At 41.0% G+C, this 27,307-nt stretch overlaps 1 protein-coding gene across 1 annotated transcript in view; it reads left to right on the forward strand.

Annotated features, from left to right (window-relative positions):
• VWC2 (von Willebrand factor C domain containing 2) overlaps positions 1 to 22,450 on the forward strand; it is a 53,279-nt gene extending 30,829 nt beyond the window's left edge. Inside the window, exon 3 of the mRNA XM_010018476.1 lies at positions 21,960 to 22,450. Within this exon, the coding sequence (XP_010016778.1) occupies positions 21,960 to 22,111 (152 nt within the window). The 3' untranslated portion in view covers positions 22,112 to 22,450. The remainder of the gene's footprint in view (positions 1 to 21,959) is intronic.
• The last annotated feature ends 4,857 nt before the right edge of the window (positions 22,451 to 27,307 follow it).

Raw genomic sequence — 27,307 nt, forward strand, 5'->3', positions numbered from 1 at the left:
TCTGGTCTAGTGGAAGGTGTCCCTGGCCATGGCAGGGGGTTGGAACTAGATGATCTTTAAGGTCCCTTCCAACCCAAACCAGTCTGTGATTCTGTGATCCCTTTTTTGAGTTTTGAGAAGCAAACAGCTCTGTTGCAGGGATCAGACTTCATTGCTGCTCCTGGCTGCCTGACATGATAGGCCAAGAAAGTCCTGAGCCTCAGTCAGACCTGTCTCTTGAAGCAGGTGGACTTGCTGCTCCTTAAAACATCTGCAGTTTCTCTTCTAGGCAAAGGTTCAAGAGAAGGGGCTATAGAACTAAGAATGAGTTCACCCAAATTGTCCTCCTCTTCTCTTGTGTGCAGTTTGTTTTGCTCCAGTACAATACTGTCAGAACAGAGAGACAGACACGGTGTGAGTGAGAAAGGGCTGTGCTAGCTCTGTGGAGAAGAAATCTGTGCTTGTGTGCTCATTTATTTTGTTTTGTAAGAGAGGCTGAGCTCTTGTTTGGTGTTTTCTGGATAGCATGCTGTTTTCTAAATAACAAACCAACCCAACCCCCTAAGTCATGATTAAGCCTATAACTCTCAATTTCAGCTTGCAGAACAAAGTACTTTTTCAGTCTTTTTCTGCTTTCCTTTACTGTGAGTTTTCAAGCCAAATGAACCAGTGCTGTTTATACCCGGGATCAAGTATTCAGCTTGCACTGTGGACTGGTGAGCTGAGCCCTCCTGTAGTAGCAGCTGTAAAGTGAGCCATCGAGAGCCAGTGGCCTGAATGCCCTTCCCACAGGGTTTAGCGTTCCTCTTCTCAGGCTTATCAGCAGACAGCTAGAGTACATGTATATCCCTGCAACTTGTACACTGCTTTAGCGCTGGAAAACATTTCAGTTTTATCTTAAGAAGCCTAGTACAGCAAACCCAGATCTTGCCAAGAATATAAAAAAAGAAATTATTGTCTTCTGACAATGTGACAATGACAAGATTGCTAATACATTTCTAATATTTTAACCATATGCATGTAATACTGTCATTCTCTTTACACTTTTTGCAATGTGGACGTACAGTATAATATATAATTATATGTTCGTTATATAATAATGTACTATATAATACAACATCATTGTGTGTATATCTGCATATATATAGATACATATACGTGTGCATACAGATATTCTTAATTTTGAAAACCCTGCTCCTATGCTGATTTTTGCTGTAATTTCAATACCTCATTGACAAGGACAGCATATAAATTGTATATAAAATCATCTGTATATAACAAGCTAATGGCAGGATCACAGCCCACTCCCGTTAGTAATGCCCCCGGTATGTATTCTGTAATTGCTTTAATCTATCTTCTAGCTTTCCTGAGCAAAAAATGCCACTGAAAGGCTGCCATAATATATGGTAAATACATTTTGGCCCATGCTTCTAAAAGGGTAGGTGTCCTCCACCAATCTATTTTAGTCATTGAGCTGTAATCAGAAATTTTAACTTGTTGCAGCCTGAGGTGACAAGTTTGGGGTTGTTTTTTGTGTTGTGCCTGTTTGTAGGTTCTGGTTTGGCCTTGATGACCACCTCTAGGTGTTAGCCTAGGAGGGATGAATACATTCTTAATGATGACACCCACCTATATATATATGTGCATTATAGACCTTTATATTTAAATTTAAAATAAAAACCAAACAAAACTATCCATGGATGACGACTTTGAAATACTAGAAGGGAACTAAGTAATTCTATGCCTAATTTGGCAAGAAAGGTTGCAAACTCGTTTCAAAAGCTCCAGGCTACTTTGGGATCCACTGAATCTCCAGTCTTCCTTTTAGAATTGGCTATCTATCCATACAGAACTTGCTGGTCCTGGCAGGAGACATTTGCATTGCAGGAGCTGTCTCCTTTCCTTCTTCTATATATATGCTGGATGAGGAGAATCAGGTTTTGTTTTGGCAAAGGAAAGTTTGTGGCAGTGTTTATTGATGACTGTCACTGTGCCTTCAGGGATGTGGAGGTGGCATACAAATTGCTGCAGTTTCTGCAATAGAAAGCACTGTGTACATTCACACACACAAAAAAGAGTACCTTTCCCAACATAGTTGTCCAATTACATAGATTTCCCAGTTTTCCATGCCTGCAAGTTCACTCATTAATTATCACACCAAAAAGGCATTTTGATCTGTCAGTGCTTGCAGATTTTGAGCCCCTATTAACAATGTGATCAATCTTTGATTAATTTGCGTTGCATGTTCCAAATTTCTTTTATAATGGACATGCTATGTCATTGCAGAGCCTGAGCAAAATACCATGTGTCTATGCATGTAGCACCAATATTAGGACTGACTTGGGTCTCTTGTGCGTAGGATGAAGCACAAGCAAAGCTGTTTGTGGTATAGAGGTTACTCGAGAGGAGGGATTTACTTGTAGGGGTCTTTGGTTAGCTGGAAGAACTCATGAAAGACATGAAGAAACTTTGTTCTGTAGCTCCTCTCTGTTGTTAGGTAGGTTAGGCTAGCTTTCATTGACCCACAGGATCGTGAGCCTTCAGTAAATATTGATGAGATGATAGGGTTTTTTCGTCTATAGTTTTAACCTGCAGCTCTTTGCTCCAAAGGAATGTTTTTACTCCATCCCGAATTTTATGTTACAACATTTTAGGAAATATCCTTTTAACAAAAGCATGGTGTGAGTTCAGAGGATTTTTTTCGTCCTTCATTATTATTGAACACATTCCAGAAACTTTATAGATGTTTTGTTTACACCATCAATTCTTTGGATCATGTTCAGTCTATCAATAACTCAGATAGATGGCCTTGGAAGGTTTTCAGCAGGGCATGTGCTGTACTGTTCTTCTAAATAAGATTGCCTGGTTTGTTTGGGTTTAGTGGTTTTTTTGGTACACATAGCTACTGTTAGCAGCACAGTAGAAAGGGGCCAAGGCAAGTGTGTCAGAGACTTTCTTGTGTCCAGCTCTTTCTGGTTTGAGTGTTAAAAACAGGTCTGAATTAATTTCTTGAGATCTTTGCAGACCTAATTCTGCTTAGCTCTGAAATTGTATTTTCCACTAGGGCACCTGATCAGGACATTGAAGTGAAGGAAAAAGGCTTTCAAAGTAATTCTTAGTGAAGTTATTTAATGTTTGCTTTTCTACTTTGTCTAGCCAGTGTATCACCAGCAACTCCTGGTGAAGTTAACTGATGCGTCAACAGACAAACAGGTCCTGCTCAGGCAGCATTTGTTGGGTTTTTTTTCCAAAGTGCTGAAGAACTGCATGAAAAAGGCTTCAATAGCAGAGTGATCTTTCCAGATACTGAATATCTGCCCAAGTTGTACCTGTCCTTTGGTATTGTTCAGCTACAGTGTTTCCCTCATCAGTCTTTGATAACTGCTTTGACAGCCAAAAACCTGTGATACATCTATGTAAATTCCCAAGGCAGTACCAGCATCCTTATTCACTACTATTTCACCTTAATTCAAGATTTTGCCAGGAGCAGGAATTGCACTTTGCATGCAGATCTGGGCAACTTAGGGAAGAATAGTCCATGAAGGTATGTCCTGTGGTGACAACCAGCTGAAATTTACATTTTCTGGAGTGTGCCTTGTACTGTCCTCCTGAAATGGGAAATTTGTTGTGAATGCAGCTGCAGAACAAGTATGTGATGCACTTTCAAGCAGGTCTTTTTTTTTTTTTTTCCGAATGGCACAAAACAAAAACTTTCCAGCACCCTGTGGACTGGTAGTAACTGAAGTACAAACAAAATTGACACTACAGCATTCAACTTTCATCATAGTAACCATCTGGAAAAGGTAACCTTGTGTCAGGTCAGTCCTGTATAGAAAGAAAATTCTGCTGTACAACTTAAACTTGCCTAATTTAGATATTCCAGCTCAGATTGTAACGGTTTCTCTCTCCTCCATGGGTGAGAGATGGGGGCATGGAATAAGTGTGTGGCTATCACACTGAGTTAGTGCTACTCAGTGGGGAAAAAAGTAGGGTTTGTCATCATATTGCACAAATGGTTTGTGGTTGATTTCTATACTCCTGTTACTGTACTTTACTGTTGCCACTGTGACTTTGGGTTGGTCATAGCTTCCAATGATTTTGGTGGAACCAAAACTTGTCTTTTATTGCTCTCTTGTTTTGGAATTTCTCCTAGTTCTGTATTCAGAATTGCCTCATAATGAATGAACCAGTAATAGTTGATTTTGCAAATGTAAGACATCCACGCAGAGTGATATATTCTCCAGTAAATGAGAATGGGGTGTCTTAACTGATGGACTCTGCTCTCACATCAGTTATCTTTTGTATGCTTCTGTTACAACAATCTGTTGCTTTCTGAAAATCTCTTCAATAAAAAGTCTTTGGCCCTAGACACAAGCAGATTCTTCCTTTGGTTTCTCATCTCATCTGCTTGTGCAATGGTAGCAGGACCAAGTACATAGGTATCTGTAGAAGAGCGTGAGGCCGAGGGCTTATGACTTTCAGAACAAGTTTTTTCCCGCTGCAAGGAACTTCACTGTGTGTATTTGTGTTGTGAGAGTGTGATCCAGCACAGAGTGGTGATTCGGGAAGTTCCAAGCTGGCCCGTTGAGGAGGAGACCCACAAGTGCCAGCTGGGAGTGAGGAGCAGGCTGATCGCCGGTTGTATTTTCCTGAAAGTGCTTAGACAAGTTCCATGTTTTGAGCAAGACGGACAAAACTCACACAGCCAAGAGCAATCCTTGAGGTGCTTTTTAAGTGTGCTCTCCAGGAATGTTTAATTATATCTCCAGCTGGGTGAAGCTTCCCTCAAGTTTTAAAAGTCCCTGGACTCATGCAGCTGAAGGGATATGACACTGTTTCAGACTTGCTGCTGTTTGTGTTCTAATCCTTCAAAGAATCTTTCTCTTTTAATCCTTCAAACAAACATATTTTCTAAAGGCATTTCTTATTTATAGTCCACTGCTACAACAATCTGTCATCTGTGCCTATTTGCATCACCCACAGAGAGAGCAGGCACTGAGAAACAAATGTAAGTCTAGTCCAGAATGTCCGGAGACCGAGGTACTGAGTGATTACTGCTTTTCCCCTACACACCTATCTGTCTTTGTAGAAGCTAGTGCTAATTAAAGTAATTTCTGCAGGCAGTGTAAAGTTCTGGTGGGGAGAGGGGAGTGATTCTGGGGGCAGGTTCTTTAAAAAAAACCAAACAAACAAAGCATGTTTTTGCAGGAAATCATTCTAATAATAAAACCAGGGCCTCAGAGGTTTCTCTGTCTTGAAACATGCAGGTACTAGTGCAATGCACATAGGCTTGGCAGTGAGGTAGATTTGGAAAAGCTCATTTAGATGTGATATGCTCATGCCTTGATAGCTGGAGGAAGGGTACTCAAGTTTGATTTATAGTCTTTTGAAATCTTTTTAATACCTTGGGCCTGGGTTTCTGAACATGCAGACATGAACATTTCAGTGTGGGAACCTTGCTTGCTTGTGTGTTTAATTTCCTCACTCTTATTTTTCCACAGTTTCTTTCACTATCCCTATTCATCCTCTTTTGCCATGTGACCAAGGTGCTCTCTTCTCCTATGTGTATATGGTTGAATGCCCTCCACAGTCTTCCTGCAATCTTCTCACAGAGCTCACATTCAGAAACTGAACGCAGGGCAAAGGAGCATCTTAAGGGGAAAAAAATAAATATGGCTGGAGTGGAAGCTTTTCTTAAAATCTTTCTTTTAACAGAAAGCAAACAAATAAGAAAACAAACCATAGGAAGTCTGTAATGGGAGTCAAATGTGGTCAAATATGGCTAGGCAGGCTAGCCCCCTCCTTTAGATGTTTTTTTCTCACTTAACAGCCTGGAAATGAAATCTGGCTTTTAACCAGAAACCTGTGTTTGAAATGGTCTTTTAAAAGCAATGTTGTGTGCAGGAAGAACATGTGATAGATTAGTTATTGGGAAGAATAAGTGACTGAGTACAACTTTTAAAAGCTCCCCTTTGAAAAGAAATGGAAACTAAGAAGACAAAGTGCCAAAGAGATAAAAAGCAGTTTTTCTTGCTGCCTTCATTATATCTGACATTTTATCTGTTTTAAGAATTTGCCCCTTTCTGACTTATCAGTATCTGTGTTCAATCGTTACTTGTCAACACAGTCTTATTTAATATGCATAAATATGCCATAATCAGCTAAAATACGAGTCTCATAATTACATTTGTACAGGTGTTTTATTTGCTAAGACTTTGTGCCCAGGAAATATGACACAACATGCCAAGGAGGCTTAAAATCTGAAATCTGAATTTATCAGTCTGATTATTTAACTGTGATTAGGGTATTTTGACTTAGTCCCGGTATCCTTTCACAGTTCTGGTGTTTGCAGCACTAGCCAAAGATGAAGGTGTGTTTTACTGTATTTTCTATTGCTGGCATTTTGAAGAGCTGTTGCTTTTGTTTGCGTATGATTCCCTCAGGGGATCTTATCTTGCAACTGGATTATTTTGCCCTGCTACTGGGGTATTTTTACCTGGAGCAGTGTTCCTAATAAAGTAGAAATCAACTGACACTCATGCTTCAGGGAACTGACTCCCTGATGTATTTTATTCCTTGATGTAATTTGCCTGGAATGATATAAAATTCTGTATAAAAGTTTCCATTCGAAAGTGCTTTAGTCTATTTGAAAGCATTAAAGTGGTCTTATTCACAGCATTATGGTAAAGACTTCCCTTAGAAATTAGTCTTGGATTTAGGAAGTTTTTTTTTTTGGTGTTTTGTTTTGTTTTTTGTTTGGTTTTTTGTGTTACAACTTAGAAATAAAATGATCCCTTGTTAGCCTGTAAAATAATAATACTGCAAACTAAAATAATACTACTGCAAACCTTATTTCCACATGCACATTAGATAGCAAGAGAGTATATTTAATGGTTGTTAGAAATTGGTTGGTGTCTCTTTACTGCAGTTTTAAGAAAAATGGTCACTTTCATCTAAAGGATTTAGGTGATCTTCCCTTTTTCAAAATATAAGGAGAAAAATGCATTAAAAATCATTGCTATTCTTTTGCTTAAGAAAGTGAACATAGACTACAAATTCATAGACATCTGGCTAATCTTACAGCATGTAAGTCCCAAGATGTGGTGTGCAATCTTTGGCTGGAAGGCATCGTAAAGGAGAAAATCTTTATTATTTAGAACTTCAGCTGTTCATCCTTAGAATAACACCTCTGCTGTCTCTCACATTAAAAGAACTAGTCTAGCTCAGTGAAATTATTATGAGAAGGCTCAAACCAAGGAAAGGGATGTAGGTCTTTTTTGTACACGGCAGAATGAGAGTTGAAGTCATTGCCACGGTTTCCCCTGGCTGTCAAAGAGTTTGCATGGATTTGAAAAATGGTTAGATACTTTCACAGAAAGAAAGTCCAATAAAACAAAATGCTGTGAGCATGAGGGTCAGGGCATTTCTGCGTTGATTCCTAGGGGAACTGGTATCTTCAGCAGGGAGCATGTAGTTGATTTCCATGGTTTGGATGGTAGAAAGCTATTTTGGATAGTCAGATGCTATGCCAGCAGCAAACATCTCCAAAAGTAGCTCACAAAATGAGTAGGTAAAAAGATCACAGACAAGGTTCAGTGTACAGTGATGCCCATAGGGTAAATAATCTAGACGGTGCCTCTGTGCGAGGTTGGGAAGTGGCTGTTGCAGCTCAGGAGTGGTTACTGAGAGGTTTCTGAAATCACCAGCTAGATAGGTGGAGACAGGCAACAAAGCCAGTGAAATATTGCCCTTAATTGGATATACTGTCCATAATCAGGAAAGATAAATAGAGTGTAAGGTAGATGGTTCCATTTTTTTTCCCCACCAACACACCCATGTGTGAGCACTGTGTGCCGTCCTGGTCTCTGCACCTGAAAAAGGCTGTAGCGGATGTAAAGAAGGTGTGGAGATGAGCAGCTGGCATGCTGTGGGGATGGCGTTGGCTGATGGGAAGAGACTGAAAAGGCTACCATTCTTCCTTCTGGAAAGAAGATGGAGGAGGGGACACATGGGCAAGGTTTATAGAGTCATGAAGTCTGTAGAGAGGCTGAAATATTTGCCAGCTCCTACAGCACTATGAGTGGCTTTTTAGTGTTTGGTGGATACAGGTACATATGCAAATCAATCACTGCAGAACCACCTTGTTAATTTTAGGGTGTTACCATTTGTGTGTATGTTTGTTTTACTGATGTTAGGGCCCTGAATGCTCTTCTGACTATGGCCATTCTTTGTTTCGTTCATCTCTAACACACCTGTGAAAGAATTCATTTAAGTTTGAACTTTTCCTCTCTGTTCAATAAGATTTGTTACTTCATAATTTAGTACCTATGTCAAATAACTAACACTTAGTATTTGGATTATAGAAAGAAAAATGTTCATCATAATTACTGTAATTATTTTCAAAATAACTTTCAAGGTCCTATGAAAAAAACAAAACAAAACTTGCAAGAAAGAGCCTCAGCACTGCAGAGTTCACAATGCAATAAGCAAGAAAAGGTACAGAGAAAAAGGGAAAGAAATCAGTGTAGATACCGTCTGACTCTTCAACTGTTTGTGGACTGGATCTTCTGTTCTCCAGTCTTCATGCATTCTCTAGTGGAAATGAGACTGCTTAAAACTCTTCCTCTCCTTCTTACTTCTTCAGCCACTACTGAAAACACATCCAAAGCTTTCGTTCCACAGAGATTCCTTACAGAACTCATTTTTTATGCACATTAATACACAGATTTTAATGACACGCATAAATTACATACTTGGAATAAAGAATGAGAAAAGAAATTACTAATCCATTAGTGGTTGTAGACTTTACAAGTACATATTGTGCTACTCAAGCTTCTGGTATCAGTGCAAAGGGAATATTTGCAAGTTAAGCACCTGAGCAAGACAGAAATAAACCATACCTTGTGAAAGGGAATGAATGAAGAGGAATTGGTTTCTTCCTCTTGGGCTGATATTCCCCCTTTGCTGTGACATTGGCTTTCTCCAGGAAACATCCCCTTTCCACGTCTCTGAATCCCACATATTTTGCAGCACTTTGGCCCACTCTATAATTAAGGTCTCCTCCTTTTAATTTAGTTTTGTCTTCTAGGGGGTTTGTGTAAACTAATGACTTATATTCCACACCAGCTTCCCAAGTCTTCCTTAAGCTTATGCTGTGTGTGCAGCAGGTGTGCAGTGATCGTTTTAATCACTGTAGAGTAGAATACCCCAAAGACAAATGGAGTAGCTAACACTGTAATTGTAAATTGAGTGCTTAATTGTTGGTTGTAGGACATTTTGGATTAATAACTTCATTAGAAAAGTAAAACGTAATTTTTAGTTTTAGCACTTTCATTTTATTTACTAGTCTTTTTCTCATGCACTAATCCAGTTTTATGAAAATCAGTTCAGAGTGTCTCGGGAATCATTTACAATTTCATATGGCTCTGGTTTTGCCTGGGAGAAAACAAACATAGCTTTCAGATAAACATTAAAGCACCAGTTGTTTTTCCCCCAGAATTTTTATTTCCATAATACTTGCCTTTGGAGATGATTTTACAAGAAGAAACATATAATATGTGGAAATATTTAAGAATAGGTTTACAATGATTCTATTACTGTAAATACAAAGACAAGCTTTCATGCCTCAGTAAGTGCTCCAGAGGTCTGATGTATTGAGAAAGAAAAAGAGAAGAGAGATCTAAGAAGCAGCCCAGGCTCCCAGTGCCAGCTTGGCCATTGGCCTGGGGACCATTGCCTGGAAGCCAGTTGTTCTTTGTGAAGACAGAGTTTTCTGGACTGTTAATTTAACAAAAGGCCTGATCTGATTTCTTACTTTCCCCAGAGCATCTTTGCTGGCTACTCCTGTAAACAGGAACTTCAGTAATATTGGTAGTGCTTGCATCCTCAAGTGCTTTTGGCTAAGCAGTAGGGCATTTAAATAGTTCAGCTGCTAACTGGGAATATCTTGTCTCTTCCTTCTCAGATGAGCAGACATGTTTGCAACCTTCATTATAGGAATTTTGGCTTCTTAGATTATGAGCTTGCATTGGCTGAAAACAGGGGGCTCTAAACGAGCAAAGTTGCAGTGGGAATGTGAAAGGAAACATGCAGCTTGCCATCATGACCTTAACGTTTCTTTCACTAGACCCTGACGCAGCTGACTTGCATCCATGTACATATAAATCTGGCTGTTCTAAGGGTATTGACTCCTTTGCTGCACTCTTCCCAATATCACACACCTGTGTAATGGAAAGAAATGTGTGCTAATAATTGCAGGAAAGAGCACCGAAGTAGTAGTCTTAACTTTGCAGCACATTGGCAAACAAATGCTGGATTCAGACACCAGATATGAAGTTGAGCAATACTCTATGGAAGATTTCATTTGGGTAGCGATATCCTTTTATGTCTGCCCCTGTGAATGACATGCAATTTCTGTGCTGCTGCACTTCTCTCGAGATGAAAGTATTTGCATAACTCACAGAGACAATCTTTGCATTTAACAAAACCACTTCCCATATCTTTCGTAATTTATGTCTCACACTTTGAATCACCTGTCTTTCCATCTTCACAAAGAGGTGAGCCCTTAAAATAGTTTTACCAGTCACCCAGCCTGCTCTCTTCCCTTTTTCCTTCCTGCTTGCAATCCCACTAATTTGGTTTCTTCCAACACTAGTGGCTTCCTACTCTTCTGCCTTTGCAAGGAATCACCCTCCCGTCTTCTGGTTTTCCCACTATTCCTACTCCAAAGGGTCTCTGTTAGCCAGTTGTTAATGCATGAGTTGTGTAAGGGTGAAGCAGACAGAAATGAGAGGGAATTGACTTCTGGTGGTGATGGATTTTCATGTTGCAACTGCTGGAGCAGTTCATGAAGAACTGCATCGCTTGGGAAGGACTCATGTTGGAGAAGTTGGTGGAGAACTGTCTCCCATGGGAGGAATCCCATACTGTAGCAGCGAAAGAGTATGACGAGTCCTCCCTTGAGGAGGAAGAAGCAGCAGAGACAATGTGTGAAGACTTGACCACAAGCTGTGTTCCCCATCCCCCTGCACTGAGGAGGAGGAGGTAGAGAATTTGGGACCGAAGTTAAACCTATAAGGAAGGGAGAGGTAAGGGGAAGGTGTTTTTCAGATTTGGTTTTATTTCTCATTATTTTCCTCTGATTTGATTGGTAATAAATTAAACTAATTTCCCAAGTTAAGTCTGTTTTGCCCATGGCAGTAATTAGTGAGTGATTTCTCCCTGTCCTTATCCTGACCCACAAAGCTTTCATTGTGTTTTCTTCCTCCTGTCCGGTTGAGCAGGGCAGTGGTAGAGCAGCTTTGGTGGGCACCTGGTGTCCATCCAGGGTCAATCCACCACAGTGCAAAACCAGTATGAAGTGAGGAAGCGGTACCAGCCCATGTCAGAACTTGGGCTGAACCACGAGGGGGGCATCTCCATGCTGGTGAGGGGAACAACCTCTAGACCAGGCTCATGAACCATTGTAGCAGCACCTGGCTAAAGGGGATGCAGTGACTTATCCCTGCAGGTGACTTCCTTTTCCTCCATAGATGGATGGCTGGCTTGGACCAGATCCCTTGGGTTTAGGTGGCAAAGTTGGGTACCGAGTGACTTTTTTGCAGGGCTGTGGCTCTCTGGGAGGAGTGTGCTGGTGTAGGGACAACACTAGACTTTCCCCCGGTCACATCCTGGTGGAGCAGGGGAACAGCGCAGCTCAGGGTACCAAGGGCAAGAAGGGCGTGCTCTCACAGCAACATTTTTCAGAGACTTTCTCTTTGGCTTCCTGAACAGGCACAAAATAGAGTCTTTCAAAAGCAAGCTGTCTCAGTGCTGTGCTTCATAACCACCAGAGGAGAATCATTAAAGGGCAAGAAAAGGTAGAATTATTGATTCAGCAGCATGGAAGGCAAAGCATAGCCTATCTTTTGCTCATAAAAGCACGGTGATTTTTCTCAGTTGTGGAGTAACTTAGGTGCGTCTTAGAGTTGGTATTCTTTTTGTAGGCAAAAATACCTGTTATTTGCAGGTATTTTCACATAATATTAGTATCATGTTAAAACCACCAGCAATTATAACTGCATATTTTATAAATTTTCATGCCTAAAGATAATAATTCATTAGGACTGGTGAGTAAACAGCTTCTTCGGTTTCCATTCCGATTCCAATGCACTACACCTGTTTTTCAAAAGTACAGCTCTTTATTTCAGTCAATGAAGCTAACAATGCATGGCAAAGGGAGTTGTTAGAAGTCATTGTATTTTAAAGCAATGTATGACATGCTGACAATTATAATTCATTTTTCAGCATAGATCGCTGTCACTTCTATCCCTTTATTGTCGTAAAGGGCACCATTTATCTATTTTTAGGAGGCAGATTTTGTGAAACATTCTAAGTAAGAAAGGTGGAAGGGGGAGAGAAGGCGGTCAGACTTCAATATATATATTTAAGAAAGAACTTGTGGAACTGTGGTTTTTAATGTTTTAAATAACAGTTGCACTGGGATTGATCTCTGCTGGGTTCTTACCTTTTGTCATGTAACTCAAAGGAAATGTATAAAATGAAGCAAATATCGGAGATACAGTCCAGAAGCTGCCACAGGAACAGTCTCCGAGTATGGAGCTGAGCAGTTCAGCTGTGGTGGACCGCTTATTTCTGTTACTGCACAAACTTTATTCCCTTTTAGTCCCAACTTCTGTTCCCTTTTCGGGCAGCTGACAACATTGCTCACAGCTTGTCTGTATGAGAGGGTTACACAGGTGCCTGAGACCCCAAACCTCTGCTCCTTTGGTGATGATGCCTGCTTCTAGGTTAGTGTGTATCATTTCAGCAGCAGATTACCTAGAGAGAGACATGTTAAGTACATCTGTACAACTTATAACCACAGCAAACCACCTCTAGTGAATTTGGATGAGGGACTAGAAATATGTGTAGGCAAGCCCTTAAGGTCATAGTTAAAAAAAAATGCCAACCACCAAAGCTTTGGTTATGATGACAAAACTCAAAACAACAGAAAAGCCAAACCAACCCTTTACAAAATACCTGATTTTGCAAGGGGACTGTTTAATTGGGAGAGTTGTCACTGTCTGCTGTGACAGTCTTTCTGGAGCTGAATGATGCTGCATTCAGTATTTTGATATAAATCATCCTCAGTAAGAGTAATACTGAAGATCATAAATAAATAAATCATCTTAATAAGAAAGATGACCCCTGATTTAACAGTATTCAGTGTATTTATTCTAAAATTTGGTGAGAAAATGGCTGATGCTTGGCTGATAATGTTTTGTTAGTATCGTTGAATAACTCCTTGTAGCAGTAGATAGCCACTGGCCATCCTTGTGTACTGTATTCTCACTACCCAGTGCTTTATAGTGACTGGAAAAATCCTCTGATTTAGATTCCACTTCATTGACAAAGCAGCATTTACTATGCTTTGGTACCACTTTAACTTTCAATTTAGTTGAAGTCTTTAGGGATTTTTCCATAATAATTCTCAAAATCTCTTCCTTCATTATCATCCTGCATTTAGCGTGTGTTTCCTGACACATACAGTCCTACATATTATTGCCTGAGCTGCTATACACTTCTCAGCGACCTAACTAACCTGCCTGATAGATGCTGCAGCCCACCAGTGCTGCTGTGTTTCGGCTAATTAAAATGTGCTTTTAGGGTTTGCAGCAGATCTCTGATGCATTAAATTACCGGCCTGTAGTGTGTGCTTTTGGAAGTGCAGAGTCTATTTAAATTTGCATAATAGTTTTTAGGATAACCTGTTGAGGATCTTTCAACAAAGGCATTTCACATGCCTTGCTTAGTCTGAAGAGTCAGCTGATGTTTCCCAGTGCAAAGATGTCTTAGTGCTGAGTGGGGCTTCCACCAGGCCCCCAGGCAAGGTCACAGCTTAAGAAAGGGAAGGTTTAGCCCAGTTAACCTCAGTAGCAGAGCCTTTAATCTCCCATGCTATGAGTGCTGGGGCAGGCAGCAGCTCACCCACTGTAACCCACACAGTGTCCCACCACCGCTGGCAGCCTGTCCCCACAGTGCCTGGCAATGCTTCAGCAGCTTCTGTAACCGAGGGAAAACTTAGCAATGCATCAGTTTGGTTTCTTACGCGTGACCGCCCCCTCTGGGCTTCAGAAATAGTTTTCCAAGCAAGTAGCCGATGTTTTTGCTGCATACCCCCACTTCACTGCAAGCACCTCTGCAGGATCTCTGTGCTGCAGGTCATATCCTGGACCAAAACCACCGCTCCTCTCTTCCAGGATGGCTTTAATACAGTCTGGTTCACGGTCTAGCCTGGCTGGTGCAGGGGGAAGCAGATGCTGGGGGGAGCGCAGGCAGGTGGCTTTCTGCAAGCATAACGTTGGTGAAAACCTGTTCCCAGCAGGCAGGGTCAGCAGTGAGCTGCAGGTGAGCAGCGCCAGCTCCTGAGTGTTCCTGTTATCTGAGGAGGCATCTGATGTGAGTTTTCTTGCTGCATTCAAGCCCGGTGTCTCTAATTTCCTAATCATCTGGGTGGTGCCTGAGCTGCAAGAAAGCTGAGAGTAGAATTGATGTACGGTTTGCTGGCTTCCACGTGTTTATGTAATTTTCTGTAAGATACACACAGTGTTCAGCTCATGTCTAATTGGTGCCATTTCTGGGTGGAACACAGTATCTCTTTACAAGTTGCAGGACTTCTGAAAATCATTTTAAGTAGAGCATTCAAGTCTTACTGTATTTTCTCTAATAAAGGAAGTTGTTCAGTGTATGTTATTTTTATGGCACTCGAGCCCCCTATTTAATTGGGCCCTTTTATGCTCTGAGACTTTCTGTTTGGCTCATGCAGAATTGGACTGTGTAGTGGTCGATGTTCCTTTGCTTCTTTTTGTTCAATACACAAAAAACAGATATCTGAAATTCTGCTCTCTGAATGCACATGAAAACCCAAGGAGGCAGCGGTAATGCAGGATTATGGACCATTCCCTTCCGACAAGCAATTTCTGTCTGTGCAGAGGTAGCTGTGCAGCTCTGGTTTTGGTAGCATTTGGTATTGTCATTCCAGGGATGCTAACATCACCACAAAGTGCAAGGCGATGGAGAATCAGAACTGGGAGGAAGCAGCGGTGGAAAGGATCTGTCCAGTGGCCATGGTGGCTTTGTTTTGTGTCCTGAGGACACTCCTCTAGTTTCTAGGACTGGGGATGGAACTAGATGTTGATCAATAGTGCTGCCATGCATGATGAATGAAAAAGTAAAGCAACAGAACTTAATCAAAACCAGGTCTTGTGAGTCTTATAAGCAGAATATTAAAACCCAACTCTAAGTAAGATTATAGCTTGTTTTATCTTTTGGATTAAAGCAGATGCACACACACACAGAGGCACACTTAGACTACAGCAAGCGCTGGAGCTTTTCTATCCACTTTGCCAAAGCAGTGCTGCTGAGGATGTGACCACCACATTTAGTTACAGGAGAACTTCACTGAGCTCTCTTCTGTCTGTCCAGTCACAGCAGATGCTGCTGTACCCATCCTTCTAAATTAGGTGGCAAAATCTTATTTTTAATTGTTTTGTCCTGGACAGATTTTATTTCAATCTGTCAGTCCCCTGTGCTCCTAACAAAACATGACCCTAACAGAGGGAGGGGTTTTCTTATTCTTAAAAGCACCAAGCCTCTAGCATAAGCAAAACACCGCTTTCATGAAAGGTAGCACATTGCACACACTGCCTTTTTGTTACTTCCTAAGGCAGCTAGGTAAAATCACAAAATGCATGAATACCTTTATTTTTCTTCTCCCTGTCATTTATATACACATTTACTGAAAGTCTATTAGACTTTTAGTACTATTGAGAACTATTGCCACGGTTCTCTGGCAGCAATTGTCTTAAGGCATTGATAAACTACAGAAATAATACATGGTTCTTCAGGGTCGCAAATTGCTCTTAAAATTGGGTCTCCCTGAATCCGTCTTCTGTAATTGAAAACTCTCTTCTGGGCTCGGTTCAGTAGCATCCAAAGGTACTGAGGCAAGTAAAAGGTTGTGCTGGATTGGGAACAGTCAGAATCGTGACAGCAGCAGGGGTGATGAACTTATTTTTGTGAGAGAATGAGAGTGTGCTGTAATCCTAGTCACAGGCAACTTATGCCAGCTGCTTTTTGTGCTTTATCTTCCAAGCTGACCTTTTGCAGGAGATAGTTGTATTTATATATGTCTGCATGAGAGGGAAACAAAATTGGGTCAGAGAGATACAGACCCTTAAGAAGAGATGAGGGATTAGAATGGCACAAAGTAGGTACCAGTACTGTCTCTTGAGGAAGTTACTGGATTTGAGAGGGATGAGGGAGGTAATTCCCGCATCTCAGAAATCTTGCTGCTGCAGTGCTGCTTGACAGAGCAGCCTTATTTTGTCTCCCGATGCTCCATTAGCACATTTTGAAACCCACCTCAAACATCTCAGCAGGTACATAAGGGAGGAAGGTGTAGCTACCCTCTATCTGTTGCTTGGTCTTTGGCTGTCCTACCTTCCCCATGTAACTTCCAGCTGGAGTGCAGAAGAGTCCTTGGTTTTGTGCTGTGGCACTCCAGGTCATCTGCAGCAGACAGCTTGAAATGCACGCGAGGAGATTGTCTATGTCTCTTCTTCCAGCTTGGTGTTTCATCAGTTTCACTGGCTTCCTGGAGGAAGTCTTAACATCAGAAAGAAGTGTCTGAAAGGTGAGGGGAAGGCCTCACTTTCCCTGACATGTTACTGAAATGATTCAACAACAGGAACACTCTTGTGGAACATGGAAGATTGTCAAGTAGCGTTGCTGGAAGAAAAGCTTTTCTGTACCACAGAAAGGCAGCAGCAGATTTGACTCGATGTAAGGGAATGTTTGTTTCTCTGTGATTTCTGTCTGGCATAAAATTTGGTGTCATGAAAACACCAGCTCAAGTTTTTAATCAGTGGTCACAACAGAAAGGCAAATGTCAGGGAGTAGGAGGGAAATGGGAAACAAAACAGGGAATACCACTGTGCTACTGTGTAAAATACACTGATACTACAGTGATGAATGCCATTAAAACTCTCAGGGTAGATGGGACTGCTGTCAGGTACCTCGGAAGTGACCTGTTTGACTGCTGCAAGGAGCTGTTCAAAGGGCAGCTATTAGGGAGTCTAGTATAATGCACAGCCCAAAGCAGTCCTACATCAAAGTGTTACATTACAGAGTTTGTCACTGTAGTTCTAATAGGCGAAAATTTGCCATGACTTATTCTCCAGGCAAACACATTAACTCGCAGTCAAACCGATTTCTTTGTCCATAATTTAGTTTAACACATGATGAAAACAGTTGATTAAAACACAATTTACCAAATTGCTGTATCTTACGTTTTGGAACTGATGAGAACATGTGCCCATGCAAAAGCAAGGGCAGGCTGCAGAGGAAATAGGCACAACTCTGTAGTGTACAGCTGTGGTTTTGTGGAAGGAGAGGAGCAGGAGGAGGAGAAGCTTCAGAGAGCCTCTTGTGAGGTTGTCAAGGTTACAGGTGCTGTTGCTTCTGTAGGTGAGTGGCTTGGGCATTCTTTGCTCACAATTGGTATCAGCTGTTTTCTTCCAAGATAACAAAATTTGCATTTTAATTAGATTGTTGCATTTGTCAACTCTGAAGCATAGCATACAAGTCATTGGAAGCTTTCCACAGGACAAACGTAAAGCCTTTGAAAAAAATCCCTATAGCAGCAGTCACCCCAATTAAATTTTCAAACTTTTTAAGTTATTAAGCAGTTAAAAGTTGAGGATCCCATTCATAGAATCATATAATCATAGAGTGGTTTGGGATGGGAGAGACTTTAAGATCATCCATTTCCAACCCCCCTGCCAAAAGCAAGGACACCTTCCACTACACCAGGTTGCTCAAAGCCTTCTCCAGCCTGGCCTTAGACACTTCCAGGGATGAGGCATCCACAACTTCCTTGGACAACTTGTGCCAGTGTCTCACCACTCTCAGAGTAAAGAATTTCTTCATTATATCCAACCTAAATGTCCTCTGTTTAAGTTTGAACCCAAATCAATAAAGGCTATTATAAACTTTCAATGAATTAACCACCAAATATGCCTTCTTCCTTCCTTAGATCCCAGTATAAATGTTGCTTTTGGAAGCTAGGACTCAGTATTTCAGATGCAGGGAATCCAAGAGCTGCATGCCAGTCTGGTGCTCCCCGTGGGAACTGAGGATTTGCACTGAACTAGCTGCTTCGAGACATCACTGAGACAGCAGCAACTGTGCCTTAGCCCTAGGAAAGAAACCTCTGCTGATACCAGCATGGTATGGCTCAAGTGGAGTCTGTCAGCACCAGTGTATACTTTAGGAAAACAAATGATGTCGTGGTAGATTTCAAGCTACACTTGGAATGACGCAATATGTCATATTGAATTTTCTGCCAGATTTAAGAGTGATATGGCAAGATCTTCATGTACTGTGAAGACGTGCAGCACTGCTGACTTCTTTAGAGCTATTTAAGTGTATGCAATTCGCGATGGGGCCCAGGAGGTTTATACTATAGATAAACAAGCTCAAACAAGCCACTGCTGCACTGCACGGGTACCGAGTGATGAGGCTGGGCAGGATACTGTCACCAAGCGGGCACTCAGAAAGCAGGCAGCCTGCTTTGTAGACCAAGGAGAAGAGATCCACTTTTTCTGCAACACCGTTTTGGAACTGGAACAGCCCCAGTTCACTTGGAAATGCTCTTCATGTGCTAAGTCAGGTAATTTTGCAAACATTTAGAAAAACTAAAAAATGGTGTGCCCCTTATGATGGGAATCTGAGAGTCTTGCTAATTCAATAGAAACTGCCCAGTTTAAAGTAAAGCAGTAATAGCAAATGCCATGCCTTCAAGGCAGCTTATCTACTTCGTGTGGAGGAGACATGTGCTTCTGCCTCCCCCTGGTAAGAGACAGTGAGGAAATAAGACGACTCTAACATCAGCCTTTGTATGCCTGCTCTGCCTACTCTGCCTAAAATCATTGATTACTCAGTTTCCCCACTGTGCTTTTAGGCAGACAAAGAACCGGATCATTAGCTGCTTCATCAGCACCATCCATCCAACTGGCAGGGCCAAGGAAGTACTCTGGAGGTGCACGTGCAGACAGGTCCTGCCACTGACACCCCATGTATTCCCCATCACTGCAGACTGGTTTCCTCTGGCCAGTTCAGCCATGGAATTCTGGTTTCTGTGACTACTCCTCAGAGGAAAAGGAAAGGGATGAGCATCACCTGCTTGGTGGGAAGGGAGCCACAGGACACCAAGAACCAGGACTAGCTCATACAGCTTCAAAATTGAATGAGGTTTGGGGTGAAGCTCAGTTGTTTCGTTCGTTGGTTGGTTGTTTTTTTCCCTAGAAGTCTGAGGGTTTGGAGAAATGATAAAAGGAGAGCAATGGAACTATTTTCCCGTGTTTGGACACTATATTATACTGACATTTATGTGCAGGGTGTTGCAGTAATATAGTCAGTTCAGCCTTTTCATTGATGACCTTTTCTGTAACATTAACCACAATATTGTGTGCACACAATATTGCAAAGAAAAAGATGAGGCAAGGATACCAGTTGGTTATTACCAGTCTAAGTTCTATATTGGATTTGCAGTTACAGTGATGATGGGTGCAAATGCAGAACCAGAAAATAGGCAATTTCTATAGGAAAGGTGCATGATACTAAAAAAATATTTGTTGCTGTCATTGACTTTTGTGGGGTCCCTTTCTCAAGTAGACTGTTACTGCTCTTTTGTAGCTTTACCAAAGCAGTGACTTTCCCTCATCTTAAATAGTTTAACGATGGAGGGCTAACTTATATCTTTACATGTAATAACTTTATGATGTAAGAAGGACTTGTCACACATTGCGTTAAGGTGCTGCTAATTGTGAATGGAGGCATAGGCATTTACATTTGGAGGCATTTATATTTGGAACAGTACATTTGCTCTGTTTTTACTTTGTTCCCTAGTTGGTTTTAATAACCAAGCATAGCCTGTAACATTTACTTTCCCAGAATGAAATAAATCCTGCACAGGGGATTGACATCAGTGTTGTTCTTCTTGTGCCTTTTACGTAGTGTTTAAATTTCAAGTGGTCTGGTAGGTTTCATATGAATTCACCATGAAAGTAGATTCTGCTTTTAATATTTTAACTCTTTGTATCATATAGCTTTGTAAAATGCTGGGCTGTTAAAGGCCAGCATGGAAAACATTCAGGTATCTTTACCTAATGTGCAAACAAACCCATCTTGGGGTGAAAGTTTATCAGGTTCAAGAAGAATTCTGTATTTAAACGAAACAGAATTTCATAGATTAGAGTTGAAATCTTGTAACGTTCCACTGAGGACAGCATTGTTAACAATGCCCCTTCATCTTAGGTGAAAGCTGGGACACCTCCCAGTGTGCGGTGAGACCCAGGAGCATGTCTGCCATGCCAGTGTCCTCCTTCCTGGGTTGTCCAGCTCAGTGATACTTTGCATGGACAGGCTGAGGGGGCTGCAAACACAAAAGTATCACAGTAACATTAGGTTAGTAAAGCAGGTAATTTTACATGAGATATGCTGTATTTTGCTATCCATTCTGCATCCAGAGGCTTGACTGGCAAGAAGCCACTCAAAACTGTCAAAGAAGCTACATGTTAGAGATACTTCTCAGTCAGTCAGAATAAATACCAGCTTAAATATTCAGAGGATTAACTGTATGACTTGGCGAAGAAAATTTCTGCAGGGCTTGCAGGTCTCTCTTAGAGAGTAGCTCTTCACAGAGAAAAGGCCTTCGTTATTGTCAATTTGGCATCTGATTCTGGGGCTGCTTGTGTCAGTACCCAAATGCGTAATGTGATCTGAAGAGATAGCTGCTAAAGTTGATTTGTAGCTGTTTGTTTTGTGCTTTAGAATGTGCAGTGTGCCTCTACCTTTGGTTTTCAGAGGAAGCACTTGAAAAAATAGAAGCAGTCATATTGTTTGGCTTAGGTCTCAGAGTAGACCCCGGCAATGGAAGACAGACCCTCGTCTGTAATTCATTTACTTGTATGGCAAACAGGTTGACAGTTGATAAATGTTTTGCACAGCCATATTCATTAAAGAGTTTCAGCGGTATCATGTCAATATATGTTGGCCGCTATGGCCCATCCTACCATGATGGATAGTGGTACCAAAGTGCTGTTGAGTGGCCAGGCTGTTGTGCATGCTTAGTGAATGGAAAGGATGAATTCCCCCGAGGACGTGACAGTGTACAGGTAGATGATTGTGGTAGAGTTTAGTGCTGCTTTACAAGTGGATGTGGATTTTCAATGCAGAAGTAGACATCTTTTTAGGAGGTCTGTAGATAATACAATAGTCACACCCTCCTGCAGCAGAGGGACTCGAGGATGTTACCTTCGGAAAGAACCAGATTTGTCTCGTGAATGTTGTGTTTGTGGATTGTTCTCCTGCCTTGTCCTTCGAAATGAAGTTATTTCAGTGTACTGTGAAAAGGGATGTTTGTAGACTTGCTGACTTACATAAAATGGAATATTGCATTTTATGCACAAAAAGCATCTCCATTCAGAAGAGGCTGGAACTATTCCATTCGACTGGAAAATGACTGTTTTCTCATGAAATGGAAAATAAACTAATCTGATATTTTGATTACCACATGAAATACAATGCTCGTTCCCAATGGGAAAAAAGTAATAACACTTACAATCAGCTCTCCAGTAACCTACAGTCGCACTGTTGCATTACCAATAGCTGGCATTTTCTCTAGCGTAAATCTGTTCTCGTCTGCATTGTCAGTTTGTGCTGAGGTCACCGTCACAGTTCCATGTTTCACAGAAAGGCTTTAATGCACCTTCCCCTGTGCAGGGCAGAACAGCCCCGGGCATGATGCTCATTCTTGTTTAATGTGCCCAGCGTTACTCACCTTGTGTTAGGTTTTCAATGCTGGAGACAACACGTGAACTATGCTGGATTACAGTGTGCTGCAGGTGTCACATAATAAAATCTTTCCTTTTTTTCAGGCCCGAACTGCTTTGCAGAAACCATTGTCATTCCAGCAGGCCGGGAGGTGAAAACTGATGAATGCACTATATGTCACTGTACTTATGAAGAAGGCACTTGGAGAATTGAACGGCAAGCTATGTGCACTAGACATGAATGCAAACAAATATAGGAAATCTACAACTCTAAGTACTTTTCATGGTTTTTATAAAATATCTCACAGCAGTGAGCACCCTAGATGACCCAGGGAAGTCTGAATGAGAAGATTCTGGTGAGGAGCAAAGAATAAGATATTGATATTTTCTTTTTCAAGGTAACATAATACTGCAAGGCGAAGAAGTGCATATATTTAAAACATTTGGACATAAGAATACCTGTCTTAATAAATGTGTTATTTTCACAGTGAGTACACTAAAATACACTCTATAAAATATTCTATGTATTTCTATAATATCATTATAGAGCTTAAAAATAAATGTTTTATATAGACAATACAGATTAAAGTACTGTATCATTGTCTGTCCTGTGGTATACGTGCGCCATGGCTAAAACATTACATTTCTGTTCTAGTTTCATCATATGAGGGTTTTCTCAGAGGTTTTTTGTTTTGTTTTGGGGATGGGGGTTTTTTTACTTATTTTCAGTTTAGTGGGCCAAAAAAGAACCAGCATGTGACAAAAATGTGACGTTCTTGCTTTTGAACAGAATGGGGTAGAATATGCCTTCAGAGAATATTGCTGTAGTGTAGAGCTGGGTCAGCTCCTTCTTCCAGTTCCACTGGTGCATACCTACTGATTCATTGCCAGGATAACTTGGAGCAGTGGGTAATACAAAGGTGGTCTCTCATAGCTGCTGTTATAAAAATTTAATCTGACAATATCATTACCTAATATTCAGTTCAAACATAACATTTCAGCAGAACAAATTTTTCTATGACATAAACAGTATAGCTGGTGGAAATTATGGTAAGTAATCACATAGCATTGTTAATGTAATGTATAATGAATGTGGAGCAGTGCAGTGTGGAAGAGCTAGAGCAGCGAAACAAGCCTCCAGTGCTGTGGCTCCATGTTGTTAATCCGCAGGTAGGGTAGCTGGTTAGTAGCTGTACCATTCCCTAGACCTTGCTCTTGCTACTTTGCTCATGCTGGTTCAACTTTTGGGTTTTCTCCGGCAGCTGTACGGGTTGTGTGACACTGTGTTGAGGAAACAGGTTGAGAACCAAGTCTTTGAATCCATCAAAGGGTATCTAGCACAGAAGCTGACCCTGACTACTTGTGAGGTGAATCACATCTCCGTGCTTCAGCCACCAGCAGCCTTTGCTTAGATGCACTTTGGGTTTAGTTTAGCTTGTCACCAACTCCTGCATTACATCTGCTTTGAATACCGGTTAAGGCTGAAGAAAACAATGCGCTTACCTTTAATCTTTTGCGAGAGAGAGGATTTAATGATTCATTAGCTGAAAACAGAAAACTATTGCTTAAATTCCCACCTACCCTTTGCTACTTACTTCTGTGGTGTAACCTGGTTAACCAGTCTGCAGCCATATGTATGATTTTCTCATATGTCCAAAGACCGTAGTAATTTTTCCAGTGATTTCAGTGGATCCCAGTTATCACCTTGCGTCTGTGTTTTGAGCATGTGTCTGTCTACAACTGGGTGTTATTTTCCCCAGCGATGGTACAGGAGAGGAAGAGGAGTGACAAAACCTGAAATCAATGAGCTGTCTCTTGCACAGTCTATCCTGTGGCAAAGACACGCATAGTATTTTCTAGTATCAAGGACAGGAGAGGGAAAGACATTACTTGATTTAAATAGTTTCTAATCACACAAAAAAAACCAAGTAACCCTGAAATGGATGTGCATGTATGGAAACATTGTACTAGAAATGTTGTTCTCCAGTAGCTGGAATTCCTAGCAGGTGTCTTTTGAAATCCTTTTTCTGTTTTTCTTTTTTATGTAGCAAGGTAGAAGTCATAATGGGCTTTGGAGCTCCTTTATGCTGAGATCACTGGCCACATGCAGTTTTTGCCAGTAGTAGAATCACAGAATCATAGACTGGTTTGGGTTGGAAGAACTTTAAAGATCACCTAGTTCCAACCCCACTGCCATGGGCAGGGACACCTTCCACTAGACCAGGTTGATCAAAGCCCCATCCAACCTGGCCTTGGACATTGCCAGGGATAGGGCAGCCACAGCTTCTCTGAGTACGTATTACATGAGCAGTCTTTGGTTGTCCCTGAGATGGGGACATGAGCTGAGTGACTTTTCTTGGGCAGCTTTCACCAGCCTTGCCCAGCTGTGGAACCACAGCTGGCATGCAGTGTGTTATGGGTTAACCCTGGCAGGTGGCTAAACACCACACAGCTGCTCACTTACTTCACCACCACCCACCACAGGGGGACAGTGGTAAAGAAAGGAAGATGAAGAAAACTCATGGGTCAAGGTGAAAATGATTTAATGAGCAAAGAAGTGGAAGAAAAATGAAAAAAGAAAAAAAAAAGATGCAATACTAATCACTCTCCACCTCCCATGTGCAGACCATGGGAGTTGACAGCCAGCTCCCAGGTGAAAGACAGCTAACCTTACCTAAACCTCGCTCCTCTCCATTTTACTGCTGGGCAGGACATTATATGGCATGGAATACCTCTTTGGTGAGTTCAAGTCGCCTGCCTGGTTGCGTCCTCTCCCAAGCTCTGGTGCGGCCCCACTCTACTCGGGTGTGAATGAGGAACAAAGAAGGCCTTAACGCTGTGCGTGCACATTGTTCAGCAATACCCAAAATACTGGTGGTGTGTTACCAGTCTTGTTTTGGTCACAAATCTAAAACAGAGCACCATACCACCTACTGTGAAGAATAAATCCATCCAAGCCAGACCCAGTACAAGGTGATACCATCAGCAACCCCAGCACAGAAGGGAACACACTGAAAGACCCTGAAAGCCAAGTTCCAAGAGGTGATGGAACCAAGCAGTGCATAAGTCTTTGGCAATAGAATTGGGGAGCTGAGTTTTGCAGTCTGCTGTGTCATGTCACTTCAGAGAGACAAAGGCTTAAAACAGAAACCTTCCTTTCTCTTTAAGAGTGGAAAATGAAAATGTGGAAAACAATAGATTAAAATTTCTAAAAAGACCCATTGTGGAATGCAGTTTAAAATTATTTGCCTTTAAACTAATTTAATCTCTGAGCAAAAAAAGTAAAAGAACTGCCATGGTGGCCACATGCACTTACCTAAATATTATGATTTGGTAATGTAATACACCCGTTCATAGTTTACTTTAAAAAAATGAAAGAGCCATCTGCATCATTTCCAGTGAACCAAATTCTAGAGAACGTTGGCTTCCCCGCTGAAGCCTAGGCACTCAGCTGGTTCTTGCTTCAGTGTAAACAGTATTATGCATCCTGCATATGAGGAGCTCTTCAGCTTTGCAGGTGGGTTGTGTCTATAAAAGCTGTATATCCAGACACACTGATAGCTCATGAATGATTTTTTATTTGAAGGTCTGTTGCTTGGATAATGAATATTCTTCTCAGATGTTCTTACGTAGCTGCATTGGCATGAATCTGAGATTTTTTTGTTTCTACTTCATTTGCTTCTGCTTATTTCCTTGTTGTAATCAAGACAAATTAACTCTTGGTTTGGCCTCATCCATTTTTGTAAGATTGCACTATACATGGATTTGGCTTCGAACCTGTGCAGATAGGTGCTTGAAGAGATTGTATTCTGGGTGGTTTCAGGTAATTAGAAAATTGCAGGTAGTGTGCAATAGGATTCTTTATACTATTCATTTGAACCACAAAAATGGAAGTGCTGGTATTCACTTCAATACTTAATGCAAGATTTGAAAGGGAAAAGGGGAAAAAGAGGAAAGATACGAGATATGAAACAGAGGAGCTGAGGTTTATGGCAGGAATATTCAATAAAAGAAAACTGGCTACAGTGTCATACAGGTATTTCTAGGGAGATTTTTAAAGAAAATCAGAAATAAATGAGAAATGTATTTGTGCACAGATTGTAATACAGAAATTCTATTTGGAGATGGGAAAACAAAACAAAACAAAAACCACACAGTAGAAGTGATTCAATACTAGAGGATGTTGCCCAGAGATGTCATGGAGTCTCCGTCCTTGAGCATGATCAAAACCTGCCTGGACATGGCCCTGGGCAGCCTGCTGGAGCTCAACCTGCTTACAGTGAGGTATTAGACTGGATGATCTCCAGAGGTGTAAAATTGAAATCCCAATTTAAGTGACATTGAATTAAAGTCTTTAGTAAAAATACGACAAAGATATGATGAAAGGTTACGTCACTTCGGAAAACAATCTCTTCTGTTCTCATATGGTGTAATATAAATGATATTGTCATGATGGTAAAGTACTCAATGTTACTTTTTTATGGTAATTTTAATATCTAAACTAGGATAGCTCTGTAATACCTAGGAAGCTTTGAAAGGCACATATTTAAGACTCTAATGCAGTCCAGCTAAACGCTCCATTTATTCCCTTTATCAGGCAATGAATTTTCTTCACAGCCTGGGTTCCATGGGTTTTCTGTTGCAAAAATACACCTTCTGCCCTATATTCCTGCTACATTAAAAACTGAGGAGACAGCATTAAACTGAACACTTCAAACTATTTTTCTGGCTATCCAAAACATCAAATTTGGAATAAAAGTTGAGAACTACTTCAGCAAGTTTATAACTTGTTCAGTTGTGAGAAAACAGCCACTCCTTAAGCAGAAATACTTCTGCTTAACCACACCGACAATGTAAATTTTCAATCTTTTGAAATGTCACATTAAACAACTCCCATAGCAGAGAAAAAATAAACACAACCTAGTATGTTTTTCCAATTGCTCATATATAATATGTGCCTCATTCATTTTATACCCTTTTAAAGCAAACATAGGAAAACTCCAAAGCTGTATGTCAGTTACCAGTCACTAGAGCAGTCAGAAATTTTATCGCTTACCTGTTGAGGCTGTGTGGAAATACTGACATGGAATATTAATTAAGCAGGAACAGGAAAACACTGATATAATCAGCAGCTCAAAGCTGCTGTTTAAAAACAATCAACTCTCAACTTGCCAGAAATATTTGTTAACATTGTTCATGTTAGGTTCATTTGGGGCTATTAGTGAATAGTAAGGCTATTTCTGTAACAACTGTTTCCTGCTTTTATAAAGATCATTGCTTTTAAGAGCTAGACAGCATAACTAAAGCTATTATTGAAGAGGCAGACTATAGTAACAGAATACCAAGTTAGTCTTGCTGAATATGTATAATCTATCAGGTGGAGTGTGCTGAGTGTTTCTGTTTTTACCTTGTGGCAAAGAGGTGAATTTATGAAAAATGGTGAAAATAGGAAT

The sequence above is a fragment of the Nestor notabilis genome, unplaced genomic scaffold, assembly GCF_000696875.1.
Source record: "Nestor notabilis isolate BGI_N333 unplaced genomic scaffold, ASM69687v1 scaffold3387, whole genome shotgun sequence".
NCBI lineage: Eukaryota > Metazoa > Chordata > Aves > Psittaciformes > Psittacidae > Nestor > Nestor notabilis.